Here is a 19,501-nt window from a genome sequence, read left to right on the forward strand (position 1 = left end):
CACCACCATCAAGACCCACGATACCACCAACCACAACACCCACCTTACCACCAACAGCAACACCCACCACACCACCAACAGCAACACTCACCACACCACCATCAAGACCCACGATACCACCAACCACAACACCCACCTTACCACCAACAGCAACACCCACCACACCACCAACAGCAACACTCACCACACCACCACCAAGACCCACGATACCACCAACCACAACACCCACCTTACCACCAACAGCAACACCCACCACACCACCAACAGCAAGACTCACCACACCACCATCAAGACCCACGATACCACCAACCACAACACCCACCTTACCACCAACAGCAACACCCACCACACCACCAACAGCAACACTCACCACACCACCACCAAGACCCACGATACCACCAACCACAACACCCACCTTACCACCAACAGCAACACCCACCACACCACCAACAGCAACACTCACCACACCACCATCAAGACCCACGATACCACCAACCACAACAACATGAAAGGCTGTGCACCCCACACCACCCACCACTGATAATAAGATGATATTGTACATGTATTTGTTTTCTCTTTTACAGAAAATTTGCAGAGCAATGCAGAAACATAGACACACTCTGTTTGAATAACTGCAAGAAGATTACAGATGTGTGAGTACAAGTAGTCTTTCCTGCCCCAGTAAACCACAATGGCTGACTGTCTCTGTGCCCCAGTAAACCACAATGGCTGACTGTCTCTGTGCCCCAGTAAACCACAATGGCTGACAGTCTCTCTGTGCCCCAGCAAACCACAATGGCAGACAGTCTCTGTGTCCCAGTAAACCACAATGGCAGACAGTCTCTCTGTGCCCCAGTAAACCACAATGGCTGACTGTCTCTGTGTCCCAGTAAACCACAATGGCTGACTGTCTCTGTGCCCCAGTAAACCACAATGGCTGACAGTCTCTCTGTGCCCCAGTAAACCACAATGGCTGACTGTCTCTCTGTGCCAGTAAACCACAATGGCTGACAGTCTCTCTGTGCCCCAGTAAACACAATAGCTGACAGTCTCTCTGTGCCCCAGTAAACCTCTATGGCTGACAGTCTCTGTGTCCCAGTAAACCACAATGGCTGACTGTCTCTGTGCCCCAGTAAACCACAATGGCTGACTGTCTCTCTGTGTCCCAGTAAACCACAATGGCTGACAGTCTCTCTGTGCCCCAGTAAACCACAATAGCTGACAGTCTCTCTGTGCCCCAGTAAACCTCAATGGCTGACAGTCTCTGTGTCCCAGTAAACCACAATGGCTGACTGTCTCTGTGTCCCAGTAAACCACAATGGCTGACTGTCTCTGTGCCCCAGTAAACCACAATGGCTGACTGTCTCTGTGCCCCAGTGAACCACAATAGCTGACAGTCTCTCTGTGCCCCAGTAAACCTCAATGGCTGACAGTCTCTGTGTCCCAGTAAACCACAATGGCTGACTGTCTCTGTGTCCCCGTAAACCACAATGGCTGACAGTCTCTCTGTGCCCCAGTAAACCACAATGGCTGACTGTCTCTCTGTGCCAGTAAACCACAATGGCTGACAGTCTCTCTGTGCCCCAGTAAACACAATAGCTGACAGCCTCTCTGTGCCCCAGTAAACCTCTATGGCTGACAGTCTCTGTGTCCCAGTAAACCACAATGGCTGACTGTCTCTGTGCCCCAGTAAACCACAATGGCTGACTGTCTCTCTGTGTCCCAGTAAACCACAATGGCTGACAGTCTCTCTGTGCCCCAGTAAACCACAATAGCTGACAGTCTCTCTGTGCCCCAGTAAACCACAATGGCTGACTGTCTCTGTGTCCCAGTAAACCACAATGGCTGACTGTCTCTGTGCCCCAGTAAACCACAATGGCTGACTGTCTCTGTGCCCCAGTGAACCACAATGGCAGACAGTCTCGCTGTGCCCCAGTATACCTCAATGGCTGACAGTCTCTCGTGTTTACCAGTGAACAACAAACAGTCTTTCAGTGCCCTGGGTTCCAAAGTGTAATGTCTGCAAGCTGTTCAGTTAGCTTCCTCTCTGACTGCTGCTGTATTGCTTCAACAACAGATCCAAACAAGCATCACATGCAATCATTATGTACAACCAACTTCTCTTTTCAGAACATGTGAAAGCCTAGGAAAGAACAGCTTAAAGCTGATGAAACTAGATTTGAGTTCCTGCCCTGATATCACAAACAACTCATTAAAAGCTCTCAGGTAGGTGGTCAGGCTTCGTTTTCTCTGATGTTTCTAAAAGTCCAGCACATGTGTACAATGTGAAAGGCAGTACGTAATGTCACTGCCTTAATATGGCAGGAATATTGCTGAAAAGTTCCCTCTCAAAGTACCAACTGGATTGTGTTGTTCGCTGTGATGTAAGCAACAATATCACCCCTAAAGGCAGTAAAACAAATGTAATAACTTTCAATTATTGCATGTGCAATGTAGAGATTCTCAATTAGAATTGAGGCACTCTGCCCCCTTGTTGAGAAAAATATGTCATCCATATTTACCAATGTTACAAATTGATGTCATTTCTTAGTTTTTCTTCTATATTTAGTGACAATGGATTGTATGTTGAAAAATCTATGTGTAACTTAGATTAAATATGACCCAAGGGCACGGTGGTCCCTGCAAGGCACTGCGAATAGCTATGCAGAGTTGTGTCCCCTGAGGCATCTTAAAACCAAGACTGTGGGTTTGAATCCCAATTCGCCCTGGTTATGTTTGTAGGTTTGCCAGCACCTTACCTGTGCTCACAGGTGTCAGACCCATGGAAAATAGGTCTTGAGCAACCCATTCTTGCCTTAAAATGCATAAGAGGAGACTAACAGGATTGGGTGGTCAAGCTCACTGACTTAGCATGTCATTGTTTCCCAATTGCATGGATCATGATGTCAATCACTGGATTGTCTGATCCTGACTCGATTATTTACAGACTGCCATCATATAGCTGTAGTATTGTTGAGTGCGGCGTTACACAAAAATAAACAATACCTGACTGTCCATGTAACACCCTGTTCCTTGTTTTGGGCAGCGATGGTTGCAGACTTCTGGAGGTGGTGGACATATCATGGTGCATGCAGATCACCAACGATGGTGTGGAAGCCCTCGCCAAGGGCTGCCCCAAGATGAAGATCTTCATAGCCCGAGGCTGTAATCAGGTCAGTCCAGAGTCAACTGGTTGGAACTAGACTGAACCAGTTTGATGACTCCCATAACTTTCATTACATTGTGAAAACATACGTGTTTAACCTTGTCTTTAACTACTTCACACCCAAATACATTTTCTGTCTGCATCAAATACAAGAAGATCCAGTTGTCAGAAATATTCATCATGCAACGACCTATCACAATGGGGGTACTTGTTCAGTAAATTACTGTAATGGTAGACATGGTAGAGTTTCCTTGTTTTAAGGTAGAAATCATTCTAAGAATATTTGAATATGGCTTTTTTTGCTGTTTTGAGAGACCACCATTATTCCACAAATATCATTCCTTGTGGAGGAGAAACTGTGTTCTGGTGTGGAGCGAGGCCCAGTGTCAGTGTTGCAGCTAGGGTGTGTAATTGCATAAATTACACATTACTAACAGTTACTGATGCTATTATAATTTTGTTTGTATCATTTCGTGCACAGATTCATCATTACTGACGCAATTTTGTTAAACGAATAGTAATAATTATGACACAAACTAAGTTTGTATGTTGGTTTCTGAATGTGTTATATTAGTCACTTACGATAGATCAAATATAAATTCCCAAGGAGATTATGTGATGTAGTAGGGGGCCAACTATTTCATATTCTGAGAGGGCCTCATATTTAAAAAAACAATGTTCCAGAAGATGCTCTGGGTTTGAAATAAGAAATAAAACTGCTCCTGGACATGCTGGATGTTCAGACAAAAATGTGCAAAAATATAAATTGTTCAGCCCATCCTTTGACAGAAAAGAATTGTCTCTTGTTTAAGCACTGAGCAAAACATATCCTGTCTTTAACAACAATCGCAGCTCATCCAAGATATTGCATGATGGATTGGGTCCACTTTAAATTCCTGACATGAGGTATTCTACCCAGCTGTAGATGGGTACCCGGAAGGTGATGGGACCTACCTATGAGTGATCTCAGTACCATTGTAAGTCATGAAGGGCTCTCTTTGTCCACAGATCGGAGATGATGGAATACGTCACTTAGCACAAAATGCTACAGATCTTAGGAAACTCAATTTACAAGGTTGTCAGGTAAGCACTCATTTGATAGTTTTGATGTATTAACATACACAAAGCCCCACAGTAGTGTATCTAGGTAACCGCTAGTCAAAGCTGTAGCTGCTTGAGCATTAGTCCCGCTACACCCCACACCCCAACCCAAACCACATAAGTGTATGGATTCATTCTGGTATTTCTACCAACATAGGCATTAAACTCAGTTTCTCTGTAAGCACAAGCCCTGCAGTGTCAACATAGGCACTAACATAGCTCTACCTACATAAGCTGCACAAACTGCATCTGATTTGTGGACCGCCTCCGTGGTCTAGTGGTAGAGCGTTCGCCCGGAGAGCGGAAGGTCCGGGGTTCGATCCCGGCCGCGTCATACCAAAAGACGTTAAAAGATGGTACTTGTTGTTACCCTGTCTGGCGCTCGGCACTAAGGGGCTAAAACAAGAACTGGAGTCAGTATACTGTGTCTGAGTGGGGTATTCATGTTAAACTGCGGCATGGTATCTCAGTGGGATAGCACTATAAATCGGCATCAGTCAAGACTAGTACAAGCAGCCACACACACACACGTGCATGCACGTCGCTATGTAAGTGCAATAACTTTGGACGCGACGTTAAACCCAATTTCACCTCACCTCACATCTGATTTGTGTTTCAGCATATCACGGATGACGCGGTGAACACGATAAGTCTATGCTGCCACGCGCTGAGCTTCCTGTGTGTGTCCAACTGCCCCCGCCTTACAGACGCATCACTCAATGCCCTCGGCACTGGCTGCACAAACCTCAAGTAAGTACGGGTTTCAAGGACAGCAAGGACCCAGTAGATACACTGCACTTGTATTGATGTAAATGATGAAAGCAAATCCTACTCTTAATGAAGTGGTTGGAGAGATCCTGCACTGACTGAACTGCTTGTGTAGATATTGATCCGTATATCCTTCACTTACTGAACAGACTGGGTAGGCCATGGCAGCTGGATCCTGCAATCAGGTTGTATTTCTGTGTTTTCAGAACTCTGGAGGTGGCAGGGTGCAGTCATCTGACAGACAGCGGCTTCCAGGCGCTGGCAAGGGTAGGTCTGCCACACACACACACACGCACACGCACACGCACACGCACACGCACACACATGCACACACACAGACTGACAGACACACACACACATGCACGCACGCGCGCTTGCTGTTTGCTGTAAAAGGCGACTATGCTTGCCGTAAGAGGTGACAAAAAGGATCTGGTGGTCAGGCTCGCTGACTTGGTTGATGCATGTCATCCTATCCCAATTGCATTGATCGATGCTCATGATGTCAATCACTGGATTGTCTGTTCCAGACTCGATTATTTACAGACCTCTGTCAAATAGCTGGAATATTGCCGAGTGCGGCGATAAACAACAAACAAACAAACAAAAAACAAAACCTACATCCTATTGTTCCTTACCTATATCCAATTGTTCCTCACCTGGATCCTATTGTTACAGAATTGTCACGAACTTGAGAAGATGGACCTAGAAGAGTGTGTCCAGGTGAGTGCCTCCTCACCTTTAATCAGTGGCAGTACAGATGTTGTGGACTCACTTCTAGTTATGGGGCAGTTCAAAAGTTTGATGTTCCATTCAAAATTCTTTAAGTTTGTTTATGTAAGGGGATAACAGATTGCAAGTTTTCCATCAGACAGAATCGAGGTTTTACCATACCAGTTTGTGAGAGGTAGGGAAGCTAAATCACTGTGTAGTGTCAGGTAAGAATAAAAATATTTTTTATTTATCCCAAAATGCTCATTTTTCTTGGGATTTAAATTTCCAATGAATAAATAATTTCTCTTATCATCCTATTTTACTGTGGAAATGATCAGCATCTCTGTCATAGGTGTAAAAATGTGAAAATGTAGTCCGCTTCAAGATCTGGCAGGCGTTAAATAAATCATTGCAACGTAAGATCCATTTACTTGTTTTCATGTTATGTTGATTATGGCTTGACATTGATGGATATTTGATCTTCATGAATGAATTGCCATTGGACCACTCCTGTAGTCAGTCAGGCTGGTGCCGTGTGTCTTCAGTACCTCACACACTCTGGATGCCAGTCAGCCATGTCTTCTTGTGTTTCAGATAACAGACACAACACTTGCTCATCTAGCTTTGTACTGTAATAAACTTGCTGCCCTGGTGAGTCTCATACATTCTGTGCATGTTATACATTCATGCAATGGAGATTTCAATAAGGCTATATATGTTTTAGGTTGGAAATGGGTAACAGTTAATAATAAATTAAAATTTGTGGAAAAAACAACAACCAAGGAATGTTCTAGTCACCTAACAGATAGAGCTTACATTGTCACATGAAGATCACATGAAGGTCACGTGAAGGTCACGTGAAGGTCACATGAAGGTCACATGAAATACATGAACTTGGTGAGCCTATGTGCTGCCACGTAATGGTTATGTTAACACTGATGATGATGTTAACAATGTTGACCATGATGTTCATGATGTTGATGTTGACACTGATGATGTTAACATTAATGATGTTCATCATCACGTTGATGCTGTTGACAATGATGATGATGTTTGTAAAGATGTTGATATTAATAATGTTGACAATGATGTGTTGATGATGAAGATGATGATGTTGATAATGTTGTTGAGAATGACGATGAAGATGTTCATGATGACACAGAAGATGATGTTAACAATGATGATGTTCATGTTGTTATTGACAATGATGTTAATGGTGACACTGATGATGATGTTGACGATAAAGATGTTAATAACGATGATGATGATGATGATGATGATGATGATGGCGACGCTGGTTGTGTTTCAGAGTCTTTCCCACTGTGAGCTGATCACAGATGAAGGTATCCGCCAGCTGGGCAACAGCCCGTGTGCCATCGAGCACCTGGAGGTTCTGGAGCTGGACAACTGCCCACTAATTACTGATGCCTCGTTAGAGCATTTAATGGCGTGTCAGAGTTTGGAGAGGATAGAACTTTACGATTGTCAACTAATCACCCGTGCTGGGATACGCAGGTTACGGGTAAGTCAAGTGCAGTATTGTCATACCCAAAACCGGGATCGGATTTCAATAGTGGTTGGATTTCTGGAACCCATTCTTTGTGTTTTACCTTACCTGACACTACACCTATAGGCACTGTGTAACGTCAAGTAAGTATAAAAACATTGCATTTAATCAGAAATGCTCATGTCTCTCAATTTCATCTTGAAACTAGCATCTTTCTACACTACTCCAAAGAAGTTAAAGAATGTCCATTACAGATTAACTATAGTATTGGGTATTCTTTAACTTCTTGTGACATGTTGTGTGTGTACGTCACATGCATGGGCTAAACCACTAGTTGCATTCAGGGCAGTGTTTTCAGAAGCTTTTTCTATCACCACTTTTCAATGTTTTTAATAGTCATTGTCAATTTTTTCAGTCCTATATAGGCATAAACAACATGTTATATTAACTGTTAATCGCATTGTCAAAATACTCAGACCTTTTGACCCTTGTTGTGTAAAGCTGGTGTAAAGAAGCGTAAAAGCCAACTTACGAAATGATAAGATACAAGTAATACATGATGTGTTTTTGCTGTTTTAGACGCGACTTCCTGATATCAAAGTTCACGCCTACTTCGCACCTGTGACCCCGCCCCCTTCCGTGGGTGGGGGCCGGCAGCGGTACTGTAAATGTTGTGTCATACTCTGACGAAAGGTTCTCCAGGGAGGATACCCCTGCCCAGACTTGTCAGTGACATTGTGTACTTGTGTTATTACATGGCTGATATAGTGCTTCATCGTACCTTGGATATTATACTATCAGTGGATATACTATGTATCGTCTAAGGTGTGAAGACATGTATCACAGGTGTATCAGTTGTATTACGAACCACTCTCAGGTGGATTTCAGCAGACTTATCCTGCAAGTTCAGTTATTGCCTGCCACAGCAGGGATTCCAGGTGATATCAGCTGATATCTGCTGGCGATGTCATTACCATTGAACATGTGATGGACCAATGGGATCAGCTTATTCAACAAATGATATCATCACACAGTGAATCTTCTCAACATTTCAATCATCATAAACAACACTGTGTAAGGGAAGTAACTCTAACCATAAGAATGGAAACTCCCACAATGGGTGGTCCTTTGTAAAAGGGAGGTAACTCTGGTATGTAGAGATTATTGATATTTTGGTCTACACAGCTTTGCACAGTATCATCGTGTGTTCTCTGTAGATCCTCTCTGCTGAAATGTTTTTCATTCTTTACCGTAAGATCATATTTGTATTAGAAGTATTGATGCATGTGAGAAGCATTTCCTAAATTATGATTTGAAAATCCTTCATTAAGGTTTAACACCCATTAAAATATCTTGAAACAAATCTTGAGACAAAGATTAGTGGTGAGTCACAAAAATCCTGATGTGCCACTATGACATGAGTTACCTCCCTTAGTTCAATGTCAGCCCTGTTTTGTTGACCTACTGCTCTTTCACCACTTATGACCCTGAGCGTGGTTGTTATCATAGATAACAACATAACTCATACAGGAGAGCTTCTCTCTGTTGACATCGTGATATGAACTGTTACTTTAGCCATTGAGCAAATTGAGTTCTTTAACAAGGATCAGTTGCTTGCGTGAGAACCTGTGGACAATGTTTGTAAGATATTGTTGATGCTGTGAATGTCAGTGTACAATGTTATGATATTTCAACCTATTGATTCCATAGAAGAACAACACCAGCGAAATATAGACTGTCAGGACGGCTTTCTCAACACCATGTGATATGACGGCAATGGGGAAAACAATATCCCCCCACGTTTTAGTCCTAACGCAGATGAAACATAGCTAGTTTTAGGTTAGCAATTTTCTCAGCTCCTTGTGATATAACAGAACACCCTTACACACAAGTTCTATCTCAGTGTGTGATGTAACATAGCTAGTTGTAGGATAACAGTTTTTCAACTTCATATGATATAACAAGAGAACACCCTTACACACAAGTTCTATCTCAGTGTGTGATGAAACATACCTAGTTGTAGGATAGCAGTATTCTCAACTCCCATGTGATAGGACAATAACAGAACACCCTTACACACAAGTCCCATCTCAGTGTCTGATGAAACATACCTAGTTGTAGGATAGCAGTATTCTCAACTCCCATGTGATAGGACAATAACAGCACACCCTTACACACAAGTCCCATCTCAGTGTCTGATGAAACATACTAGTTGTAGGATATGATATAAATATTCACATATATCCCATACTCATATGTAATGACACCCATAGTGACCGAAGGGACAGTCCATTCTGTACTGGATACATGCTATTTTCCACAAGAGAATTCTAAGCAGATTGAAACAGTGTGAGAAATAATTTCCAGCCTCAAAATTGGTGTCTCATGTGGCAGGAACATTGCGGTTAACATCAGCGTTTAACATCAGCAGTTAACACATGCAGCTGAAGCTTGTACCATGTTGGATCATTATAGCCATCATATTGGACCATGTTGTGTGCTTCAACTGTAGCCTGGTGAATTATGTTCGCTCATCACATGTGACAGATGTGAGATTAAAATATTTCTGCGTGTGGTGTGTCTGTGATTGAGTCAACATGCTGTGAGTGCACCTATCAGTATGATTGTAGTTCTGTGTGGTATATATCGTGTATATCCTACAGTTCTGTATGGTATATATCATGTATGTGCTATAGTTCTGTGGTATATATCATGTATATCCTACAGTTCTGTATGGTATATATCATATATATCCTACAGTTCTGTATTGTATGTATCATATATATCCTATAGTTCTGTATGGTATATATCATGTATATCCTATAGTTCTGTATGGTATATATCATGTATATCCTATAGTTCTGCATGGTATATATCATATATATCCTATAGTTCTGTATGGTATATGTCATGTATATCCTATAGTTCTGTATGGCATATATCATGTATATTTTATAGTTCTGTATGGTATATGTCATGTATATCCCATAGTTGTCACGTTTATAGTCGAGGGCTGGAATATGCCACTATTCCTTACATTTGTATGGCTTCTCACAACATAATTTATTGTGAGAGCTGCTTTTGCCAGCTTCTTTCTACCGAGCCTGCTCCCTTGATCTGCTCCTCGGGTGTGCAGACGATGATCATGTGATGGCAGGATGGTGTCCTTGTCTCTTAGCTGAGCCGATGTGATAACAGTTATTTAACTAGAAGGGCAAGCAGCTGTCCCTGTGCCCAGCACCAGGGAAGTCAGAGCCACTGAACAACACTCACTATTGCTAGGGTAGAATTAGCTTGGTTACAGCTGATCATTTGTTATATCTACTTGAAAGTATCTCAAATTTGCTGTATGTGTCATCTTGATAGCAGTGCACACGTCAGCCACAGCTTGCATAAGTAAACTATTTAAGTTAATGTGATAGCTTGGATGAAAGGTTGGGCTATTAAATCAGTATTAAGTGTATTACAACATGTAACTAGTTGCAAGTAGGCTGGTTCTTGCATGGAGTCTGTCTAAACACAGAAAACATCAGTGTTAAGATTCAGGAAGTGTGTGTGTGACACCCGTGTGAGTCCCGTTTGGCCTTGAGTACTTACCACTCGTGTGAGTACCAGGTGGCCTTGAGTGCTTACCACCCATGTGAGTACCAGGTGGCCTTGAGTGCTTACCACCAATGTGGGTATCAGGTGGCCTTAGTGCTTACCACCCATGTGAGTACAAGGTGGCCTTGAGTGCTTACCACCCGTGTTAGTACCAGGTGGCCTTGAGTGCTTACCACCCATGTGAGTACCGAGTGGCGTTGAGTGCTTACCACCCATGTGAGTACCGAGTGGCCTTGAGTGCTTACCACCCATGTGGGTACCGAGTGGCCTTGAGTGCTTACCACCCATGTGAATACCGAGTGGCCTTGAGTGCTTACCACCCATGTGAGTACTGGGTGGCCTTGAGTGCTTACCACCCATGTGAGTATCAGGTGGCCTTAGTGCTTACCACTCGTGTGAGTACCGAGTGGCCTTGAGTGCTTACCACCCATGTGAGTACCGAGTGGCCTTGAGTGCTTACCACCAATGTGGGTATCAGGTGGCCTTAGTGCTTACCACCCATGTGAGTACAAGGTGGCCTTGAGTGCTTACCACCCGTGTTAGTACCAGGTGGCCTTGAGTGCTTACCACCCATGTGAGTACCGAGTGGCGTTGAGTGCTTACCACCCATGTGAGTACCGAGTGGCCTTGAGTGCTTACCACCCATGTGGGTACCGAGTGGCCTTGAGTGCTTACCACCCATGTGAATACCGAGTGGCCTTGAGTGCTTACCACCCATGTGAGTACTGGGTGGCCTTGAGTGCTTACCACCCATGTGAGTATCAGGTGGCCTTAGTGCTTACCACTCGTGTGAGTACCGAGTGGCCTTGAGTGCTTACCACCCATGTGAGTACCAGGTAGCCTTGAGTGCTTACCACCCATGTGAGTACCAGGTGGCCTTGAGTGCTTACCACCCATGTGAGTACCGAGTGGCCTTGAGTGCTTACCACCCATGTGAGTACCAGGTGGCCTTGAGTGCTTACCACCCATGTGGGTACCAGGTGGCCTTGAGTGCTTACCAACAATGTGGGTACCAGGTGGCCTTGAGTGCTTACCACCCATGTGGGTACCAGGTGGCCTTAGTGCTTACCACCCATGTGAGTACCGGTCGGCCTTAGTGCTTACCACCCATGTGGGTACCGAGTGGCCTTGAGTGCTTACCACCCATGTGAGTACAGGGTGGCCTTAGTGCTTACCACCCATGTGAGTACAGGGGGGCCTTAGTGCTTACCACCCGTGGGACATTAAACTGGCTCTGTGTGACATTAAACTGGCTCTGTGGGACATTAAACTGACTCTGTGGGACATTAAACTGGCTCCGTGGGACATTAAACTGACTCTGTGTCACATGATTGATATAACAGCAATGTCAGACAGACTCACTAACCCACCCCTTCTTCATACAATTTATACATATCATAAAATATTTTCAGATTAAAATTGTCTTAATTTATATTTTGAATATATAAGTACCAGTTTGTAAATCATTTGGTACAGATAATTAGAACAATATTTGAAGTGATGCAAGATGAAGGGAAATAGTTTATTGTTGAGCTCAGGTCCTGCTGCATCAACAGACTGTTTCGGCCTTAGATTTATTGCTACAAACAATGGGGCAAAGTCCACTCACACTTAGAAGGTTTAGATATCAATATGGATTTTGCTAACTCTGATATATACTACTCAAAAGAAGTTGAAGAACACAATTATTTCTTCTATCGTTAATCGGGGGCATGGGTGGCCCAGTTGTCTAAGACGCCGCGATTCGCTGTGCAGAGTTGCGTCCCTTGGGCACGCCAGAAACCTATTATTGTGGGTTAAAATCCCTGTTCGCCCCGATTATGTTTCTAGGTTGTCAGCACCATACCCGTGCTCGTGGGTTTCACCGAAGTGGTAAACGTCCGAGACCTGCATCACTTCGGGCTTTCCTCCCACATTAAGCTGACACGCCGTGATATAACTGGAATACTGTTAAAAGCGGCGTTAAACCCAACTCACTCACTCTATCGTTAATCTGTCATGTCATGTTCTTTAACTTCTTTTGAGTAGTATATATAGAGGTCAATTCAATTTTTCACTGGGTTGCATCCCTTCAGGGCCGTATCCCATTAATGTGGGTTTGAATCATAGCCTCGCTCTGATAATAATCACTGGTTTGTCAGCATCACACCAGGCTCACAAGTTTCACCAAAGAAATAAACATGTTAGACCTGCATCACTTTGGGTAAGCTGACATGCCATGATATTTCTGTACTGCTGTTAAAAGCAGCCTAAAACGAACTCACTCCTTTATAGCAATATCTGAAGTTGTTGATCAGATTTGGGTTGTGTGCATGACATAGGGTAGCTGTCTGTAATGGCAGATAGGTAGAGAAGGAATGGGGTAGTTAAGGTGTTAGCTTGTCATGCCAAAGACCCAGGTTCATTTCTATTCAATGACACTAGGTCAAGGCCATCACGTGAAGGCTGTAAGGTCAAGGCCATCAGGTCAATGTCATTAGGTTAGGGCCATCAGGTCAATGTCATTAGGTTAGGGCCATCAGGTCAAGGTCATCAGGTCAATGTCATTAGGTTAGGGCCATCAGGTCAATGAAGGCCATTAGGTCAAGGTCATTAAGTTAAGGCCATTCTCAGTGTCCCCTGCTGTGATGCTGCCGAGATGCTGCTCAGCTTGAAGCATCTCTCTGTGTGCAGTGGCAGGGCACAGTGGCTAGTGCTCTGATCTCCTGGGTTTCATCATCGCTGCTAAATTGTATCAATTCCAAGTCGCCCACAGGGATGACAGCATTATTGCAGAAATCAGAGAAAAAAATATGTGCCCTGCAGTGTCCACAGATCGACCCATTAGTTAGGACTAGAGGTTCAATTACTTCGCCAGTTGATCACTTCATATAGCTTTCAGCTTTAGAAATACTAATGATGACCAACATCTCGGACTGTTGAACAAGAGACAGTTACCGGTACTATCAAGCAGAAAATCTTTAATTACCATGGCAACTGGCAGAGATGATGAGGGAGCTTGCACACACAGTAATCAGTTTGTTTTAGTTTCGTTTCATCTTACTTGTTTGCATTGTCGAATTGTAATAATCCGGCCTGAACAAAAGTGTTTTACCAAATTTGTTTGGTAGTGATATTGACACAATATTTATATGATTCCTGCATTTCAATTTGATTAATGAAATTGTTATTGTCACTGTATCGATATTAAACGGAAAGGTTTGATATCTGCTATTTTTGCTTTGAAAGAAGACATCCCTCTCATTCATGTCTAGCAAATTAAGTCAACATATCTGAGAAAATTCTTGAATCAAAGTTTTAGATTTAACCCGGAAATGGTGACAGGGTTTGCAGGAGATATCTCTGCAACATAGGCTAAGGCAAGATGACAATTCTTGTGTTTCTGTGGCCCAGCCAACCCATATATGTAATTAGTTGCAAAGGAAAATCACCAAACTATTTCAACAAGAAATTAATTATTTTATTTTTTAAATATTGACCAAAATATGTTAGACTAATTCCCTTGAAGCCATGTAACCTAAAACACAAGTGTATTTGTTTTGGCCTGAGGTACTACTGTCCACCAACTGTTTCCATCTATAACCATATATAGCATTTGTTATATAAGTATGTATAGGTGTTAGCAAAGACTATTTTCTGTACAACTGTTTTCAAATTTATAACATATTGTTAGAGATTTGTTAATGTACCGAGTCCATGTTAGTGCTTCTTCTCAATCTCACCTTGCTTATTGAATGTTTGTATACTATATTTAATTTATACTCTTTTATATGGACCTGCGTAGGTCAGTCTGCGTCCGTGTGATAAGGTGTGATAACTTGATGAGTTGAATGACCATGTGTGTTTTGTACAGAGTTACTCCACTTTGAATTTATTGCATATTGTCTAAATTATTGAGCATCTTGAGACGTGTTCTTGCAAACCAATGATCTGGTGCACCTTCTTCTTTACTTTGAATTCAGGCTCTTCAAACTGAAGGGTTTGATCACTCCAGAGTCGTGTTCTTGCAAACCTATAATTTAATAAATAATCAGGGTGCACTTTTTTCTTTACATTTTATTCAGGTTACCAATACTGGTGGGTTTGATCACTCCAAAGAGCCTTGTTCTGGAAAACCAGTAACTACAAATTAATAAATGATCTGTGCACTTTCCTCTTTACGTTGAATCCGGTTCCTCGCGCTGATGGGTTTGGTCCCCTCTGGAGACGGCCGCCATATCATTTACTGGGCATTAATGGACAATATTCATGGATGTTGCGCAAACTCCTGTGTGTGCTTAGTAGAAACTCCAAGACTGTGATGTTCTGATTCTCAAAGATGACAAAGAAAGCCTGACAAGTATTTAGAAGCAATAGCACAGAAATAATGTTGAAATATGGAATACGGTGGCTATTGCTTGATTTCCTCTCTGTAGAAGTTTCACATAAGTAGATCAATGTTAAAATCAAGTGATTCACTTGGTTGAATCATGGTGAATCATTAAGGTCAGGAGCAACTCTTGTCAAGGAATACACAAGACATACCGGTAACAGGAATTGTATTTTTATTCATAGGAATTCAGTTCTGAAGTTTGATTTTCTTGTGATGGAGGAATTTATTAGTTTTTGAAATTGGCATGTGGTTGACGATCATGGTGAATTATGCTATTCAACATTTGAGAAGGATCCTGGGCTATTTCATTCTGTTAAATAACTAAAGGGAAGCAACTGATGTACTTGAATTGTTTACTTCTATTAACTTTTATAGCTGAACATGACCCAGTTGCCTGGCAACATGGGATACTATTTCTATGACATCAACTTCAAGCAGCCAATCACAGACATTCAGGTCGCACACTGAGACTATCCCTTTCAGATGATGAGTAGTATATCAAGACAGGTTTCAGACAATGGAGATGAAGTTATAATGATGTATTATGTCCCTGTAGAACAGATAAAACACCAAATACTTACTGAGAGGGACTGAATCACAGCTGGATTCTTTTGGCTAGCACACTGAGATGTTTCTGACAGTATGCTAGCAAATATCAACAGGTTGAATAATTTGCTGTAGAGCATCACGCAGATCATCCTCTGCAGTCAGGGGCGTATGTGCATGATGTCAGAACCTATATTCCTGGGATCAAGCGCCATGATGTCTCATGAGTCGGTGTCTATGCAAACAACAGCATTATGAACAGTGTTAGAGGTTCTATCTTTTCCTCTTTTTGGTTGATGAAAACTACAAAATTCTTGTTCACTTGTTTTGAGAGAAAATGACTGGCCTTGTATTCATGCACTGAATGTCTTTTAAAAAAAGACGACTGAGGTAGATGACCCTACTCGACTGATCAGGGCCGTCTTAGGCATGCTCAGTATTAATTTGCCAAGACACTGGGTCTCCGCATTCACATGGTAATATTGATAATAAAATAATGTTTAACTTTATAACATTTGCCAAACTTTATTCATTGAAATTGTCATTAACAATAACGGATTCTTGAAACTTTAACTCCTAAAACATACTCCTAAACAAGGCTATTACAGTGACTATTTGTAGTAATTTTTGGCTTGTCGTCATATTGTCAATCAATAACAGCTCTAGTAGAAGATAGCCAATTTTTGTAAATTTGCCCGTGAATTTTAAAGAACTATGTACCAAGAGAGCTATGCTATTTGACAATCTGATACAAGGACTATGTACCAGGAGAGCTCCATTGTTTGACAACCGACACATGGACTATGTACCAGGTGAGCTCTGCTGTTTGACAACCGACACAAGGACTATGTACCAAGAGAGCTCCACTGTTTGACAACCGACACACAGACTATGTACCAGGAGAGCTCTGCTGTTTGACAACCGACACACAGACTATGTACCAGGAGAGCTCCGCTGTTTGACAACCGACACAAGGACTATGTACCAGGAGAGCTCCACTGTTTGACAACCGACACACAGACTATCAACCAGGAGAGCTCCGCTTTTTTACAATGTGACACAAGGACTATGTACCAGGAGAGCTCTGCTGTTTGACAACCGACACAAGGACTATGTACCAAGAGAGCTCCACTGTTTGACAACCGACACACAGACTATGTACCAGGAGTGCTCTGCTGTTTGACAATGTGACACAAGGACTATGTACCAGGAGAGCTCCGCTATTTGACAACTGACACAAGGACTATGTACCAGGAGAGCTTGGCTGTTTGACAACCGACACAAGAACTATGTACCAAGGGAGCTCCGCTGTTTGATGACCGACACATGGACTATGTACCAGGAGAGCTCCCCTGTTTGACAACGGACACAAGGACTATGTACCAGGAGAACTCCCCTGTTTGACAACTGACACATGGACTATGTACCAAGGGAGCTCCGCTGTTTGACAACCGACACAAGGACTATGTACCAGGAGAGCTCCGCTGTTTGACAAGCGAAACAAGGACTATGTACCAGGAGAGCTCCGCTGTTTGACAATGTGACACAAGGACTATGTACCAGGAGAGCTTCGCTGTTTGACAAGCGACACAAGGACTGTACCAGGAGAGCTCCGCTGTTTGACAACCGACACAAGGACTGTACCAGGAGAGCTCCGCTGTTTGACAATGTGACACAAGGACTATGTACCAGGAGAGCTCCGCTGTTTGACAAGCGACACAAGGACTATGTACCAGGAGAGCTCCGCTGTTTGACAATGTGACACAAGGACTATGTACCAGGAGAGCTTCGCTGTTTGACAAGCGACACAAGGACTGTACCAGGAGAGCTCCACTGTTTGACAACCGACACAAGGACTGTACCAGGAGAGCTCCGCTGTTTGACAATGTGACACAAGGACTATGTACCAGGAGAGCTCCGCTGTTTGACAATGTGACACAAGGACTATGTACCAGGAGAGCTCCGCTGTTTGACAAGCGACACAAGGACTATGTACCAGGAGAGCTCCGCTGTTTGACAAGCGACACAAGGACTATGTACCAGGAGAGCTCCACTGTTTGACAATGTGACACAAGGACTATGTACCAGGAGAGCTCTGCTGTTTGACAATGTGACACAAGGACTGTACCAGGAGAGCTCCACTGTTTGACAACCGACACAAGGACTATGTACCAGGAGAGCTCTGCTGTTTGCTGGATGCAGGAATGTAATTTTGTTGTTATGGTTATATCTGTATTTTGCAGATGTATGTGCTATATTGTAACAAGACGAGGATCTAGGAGTTTTATTTATTGCAACACGAAAGATGTATATAGTTAGTTGACAGTTGTCTGAAGATTCAGTTAATTTTAGTTCTTTAAAGATGATGTAAAGCTGCGGATAACATCAGGCTTAGTTGTGCTTTCATTGACCTGGATAACCTACAGCTGTGATAGATACTGTTAACAGTATAGATATAAGCACAGGGGAGATTATCACTGTTGTGGCTGAGAAAGAAATATGATATTCTGTGCTATGAAGATAAATCTTAGATCGGTCATTTACCGGTACAACTTCTTTAAGTTTGGGGGTATTTTAAGAAAAGTTTATCATACATTTTCTTTAGAAAAGAATATCTTCATTTGAAAAGTATTTGAATAGAAAAATCTTCATTGTACTTCAAATATTATTTTGTCTGATTTTCGTTCCTTGTCATAACAGTGATTCAAGCCCTGTGCCCACCAGGGAACCACTCATTTATCATTGGGGTGGAGGGACTACCCAGAGATTATGGGGAGGGCAATTACAATAAATTATTTTTGATGGTGAATAACATGGGAATTATTGAAGGTATAAAAACAACACAGGAAATTGATCTGTAGTGGTGGCTGAAAATCTCCCCTCTGATAAATGACAGGTTCCCCCCAATGTATGGCCCAGTCACACAGATATATTGTCTGTTCAATCTCTGCCCGCCCACCCACTCCATTACACCAGAGGTCAGCCATCCTCAAGAGGGAGCATGCCTTTTGCTGAATCAGCTTACATGCAAATCAGTTGCTAATGCCATGTTTGTCATCAGCAGGGTTGATGGTAAAACATGAATTTTGTGATTCCTTCTGTGTGAATTGGCCATTGAACAAATGCCACTATCTTTCTACTTGGAGCTGATCAGCAGTCAGTATTGCAAGATGTTCAAAATATAAGTCTCCAAGACCAGACATTTGTGTGAATGATTTTGATGAAATTTTAGATCTGCATTTATATGTGTTTTTAATGAAAATAAGATGTAAATGTATGGTAAGTACAGAGTATGAGGTTTATGACTAGCATTTCGCTGGAATAAATTTGATTGCTTCCACATTATTTGTGTATTGTTTTGACATTCCTCGTGTGTCATGTTGGCCTTCCTTATGACTTGTTGCGTTCATTGAATTTGATGACCGTCAGAAAGCAGCAGTTGAAATGAAGCATTGTTACTCATGTCGCTGCCACCATTACAGGTGGCCCACTCTTCTAATGCGCCTTGGGGGGGCACGGGTGGCCCAGTCGTCTAAGGCGCCGCAATTATGTTTCTTGGTTTTGTCAGCACCATACCCGTGCTCGTTGTAGTATAACTGGAATACTGTTAAAAGCGGCATGGCAGATGAGGGTACAAGCAACAGAACAAGTCATCAAACCAGTCCGTCCCACCACAGTGGTTTTCCCACCAGTACTGACATTAAAACAATAACAATCTCATCTAATT

At 42.7% G+C, this 19,501-nt stretch overlaps 1 protein-coding gene and 1 long non-coding RNA gene across 3 annotated transcripts in view; both read left to right on the plus strand.

The window, feature by feature from the left end:
• The window catches only part of LOC124112202 (F-box/LRR-repeat protein 20-like), a 43,698-nt gene extending 33,665 nt beyond the window's left edge, over positions 1 to 10,033 (plus strand). Inside the window, exons 6-15 of one of the 2 annotated variants that reach the window (XM_048382302.1) lie at positions 585 to 653; positions 2,131 to 2,226; positions 3,059 to 3,173; positions 4,175 to 4,249; positions 4,887 to 5,017; positions 5,242 to 5,302; positions 5,711 to 5,755; positions 6,341 to 6,397; positions 7,056 to 7,268; positions 7,833 to 10,033. In XM_048382302.1, the coding sequence (XP_048238259.1) occupies positions 585 to 653; positions 2,131 to 2,226; positions 3,059 to 3,173; positions 4,175 to 4,249; positions 4,887 to 5,017; positions 5,242 to 5,302; positions 5,711 to 5,755; positions 6,341 to 6,397; positions 7,056 to 7,268; positions 7,833 to 7,940 (970 nt within the window). In that variant the 3' untranslated portion in view covers positions 7,941 to 10,033. Of the gene's footprint in view, positions 1 to 584; positions 654 to 2,130; positions 2,227 to 3,046; positions 3,174 to 4,174; positions 4,250 to 4,886; positions 5,018 to 5,241; positions 5,303 to 5,710; positions 5,756 to 6,340; positions 6,398 to 7,055; positions 7,269 to 7,832 lie in introns of both variants that reach the window. The other variant, XM_048382301.1, reaches the window with a different exon arrangement.
• An 87-nt stretch (positions 10,034 to 10,120) lies between these two features.
• On the plus strand, positions 10,121 to 19,119 carry LOC125372408. The gene is made up of 2 exons (XR_007218116.1): positions 10,121 to 11,942; positions 12,049 to 19,119. It is a non-coding gene; the product is annotated as an uncharacterized LOC125372408 (long non-coding RNA).
• The last annotated feature ends 382 nt before the right edge of the window (positions 19,120 to 19,501 follow it).

The sequence above is a fragment of the Haliotis rufescens genome, unplaced genomic scaffold, assembly GCF_023055435.1.
Source record: "Haliotis rufescens isolate VD_foot unplaced genomic scaffold, xgHalRufe1.0.p SCAF_4, whole genome shotgun sequence".
NCBI classification, from domain to species: domain Eukaryota; kingdom Metazoa; phylum Mollusca; class Gastropoda; order Lepetellida; family Haliotidae; genus Haliotis; species Haliotis rufescens.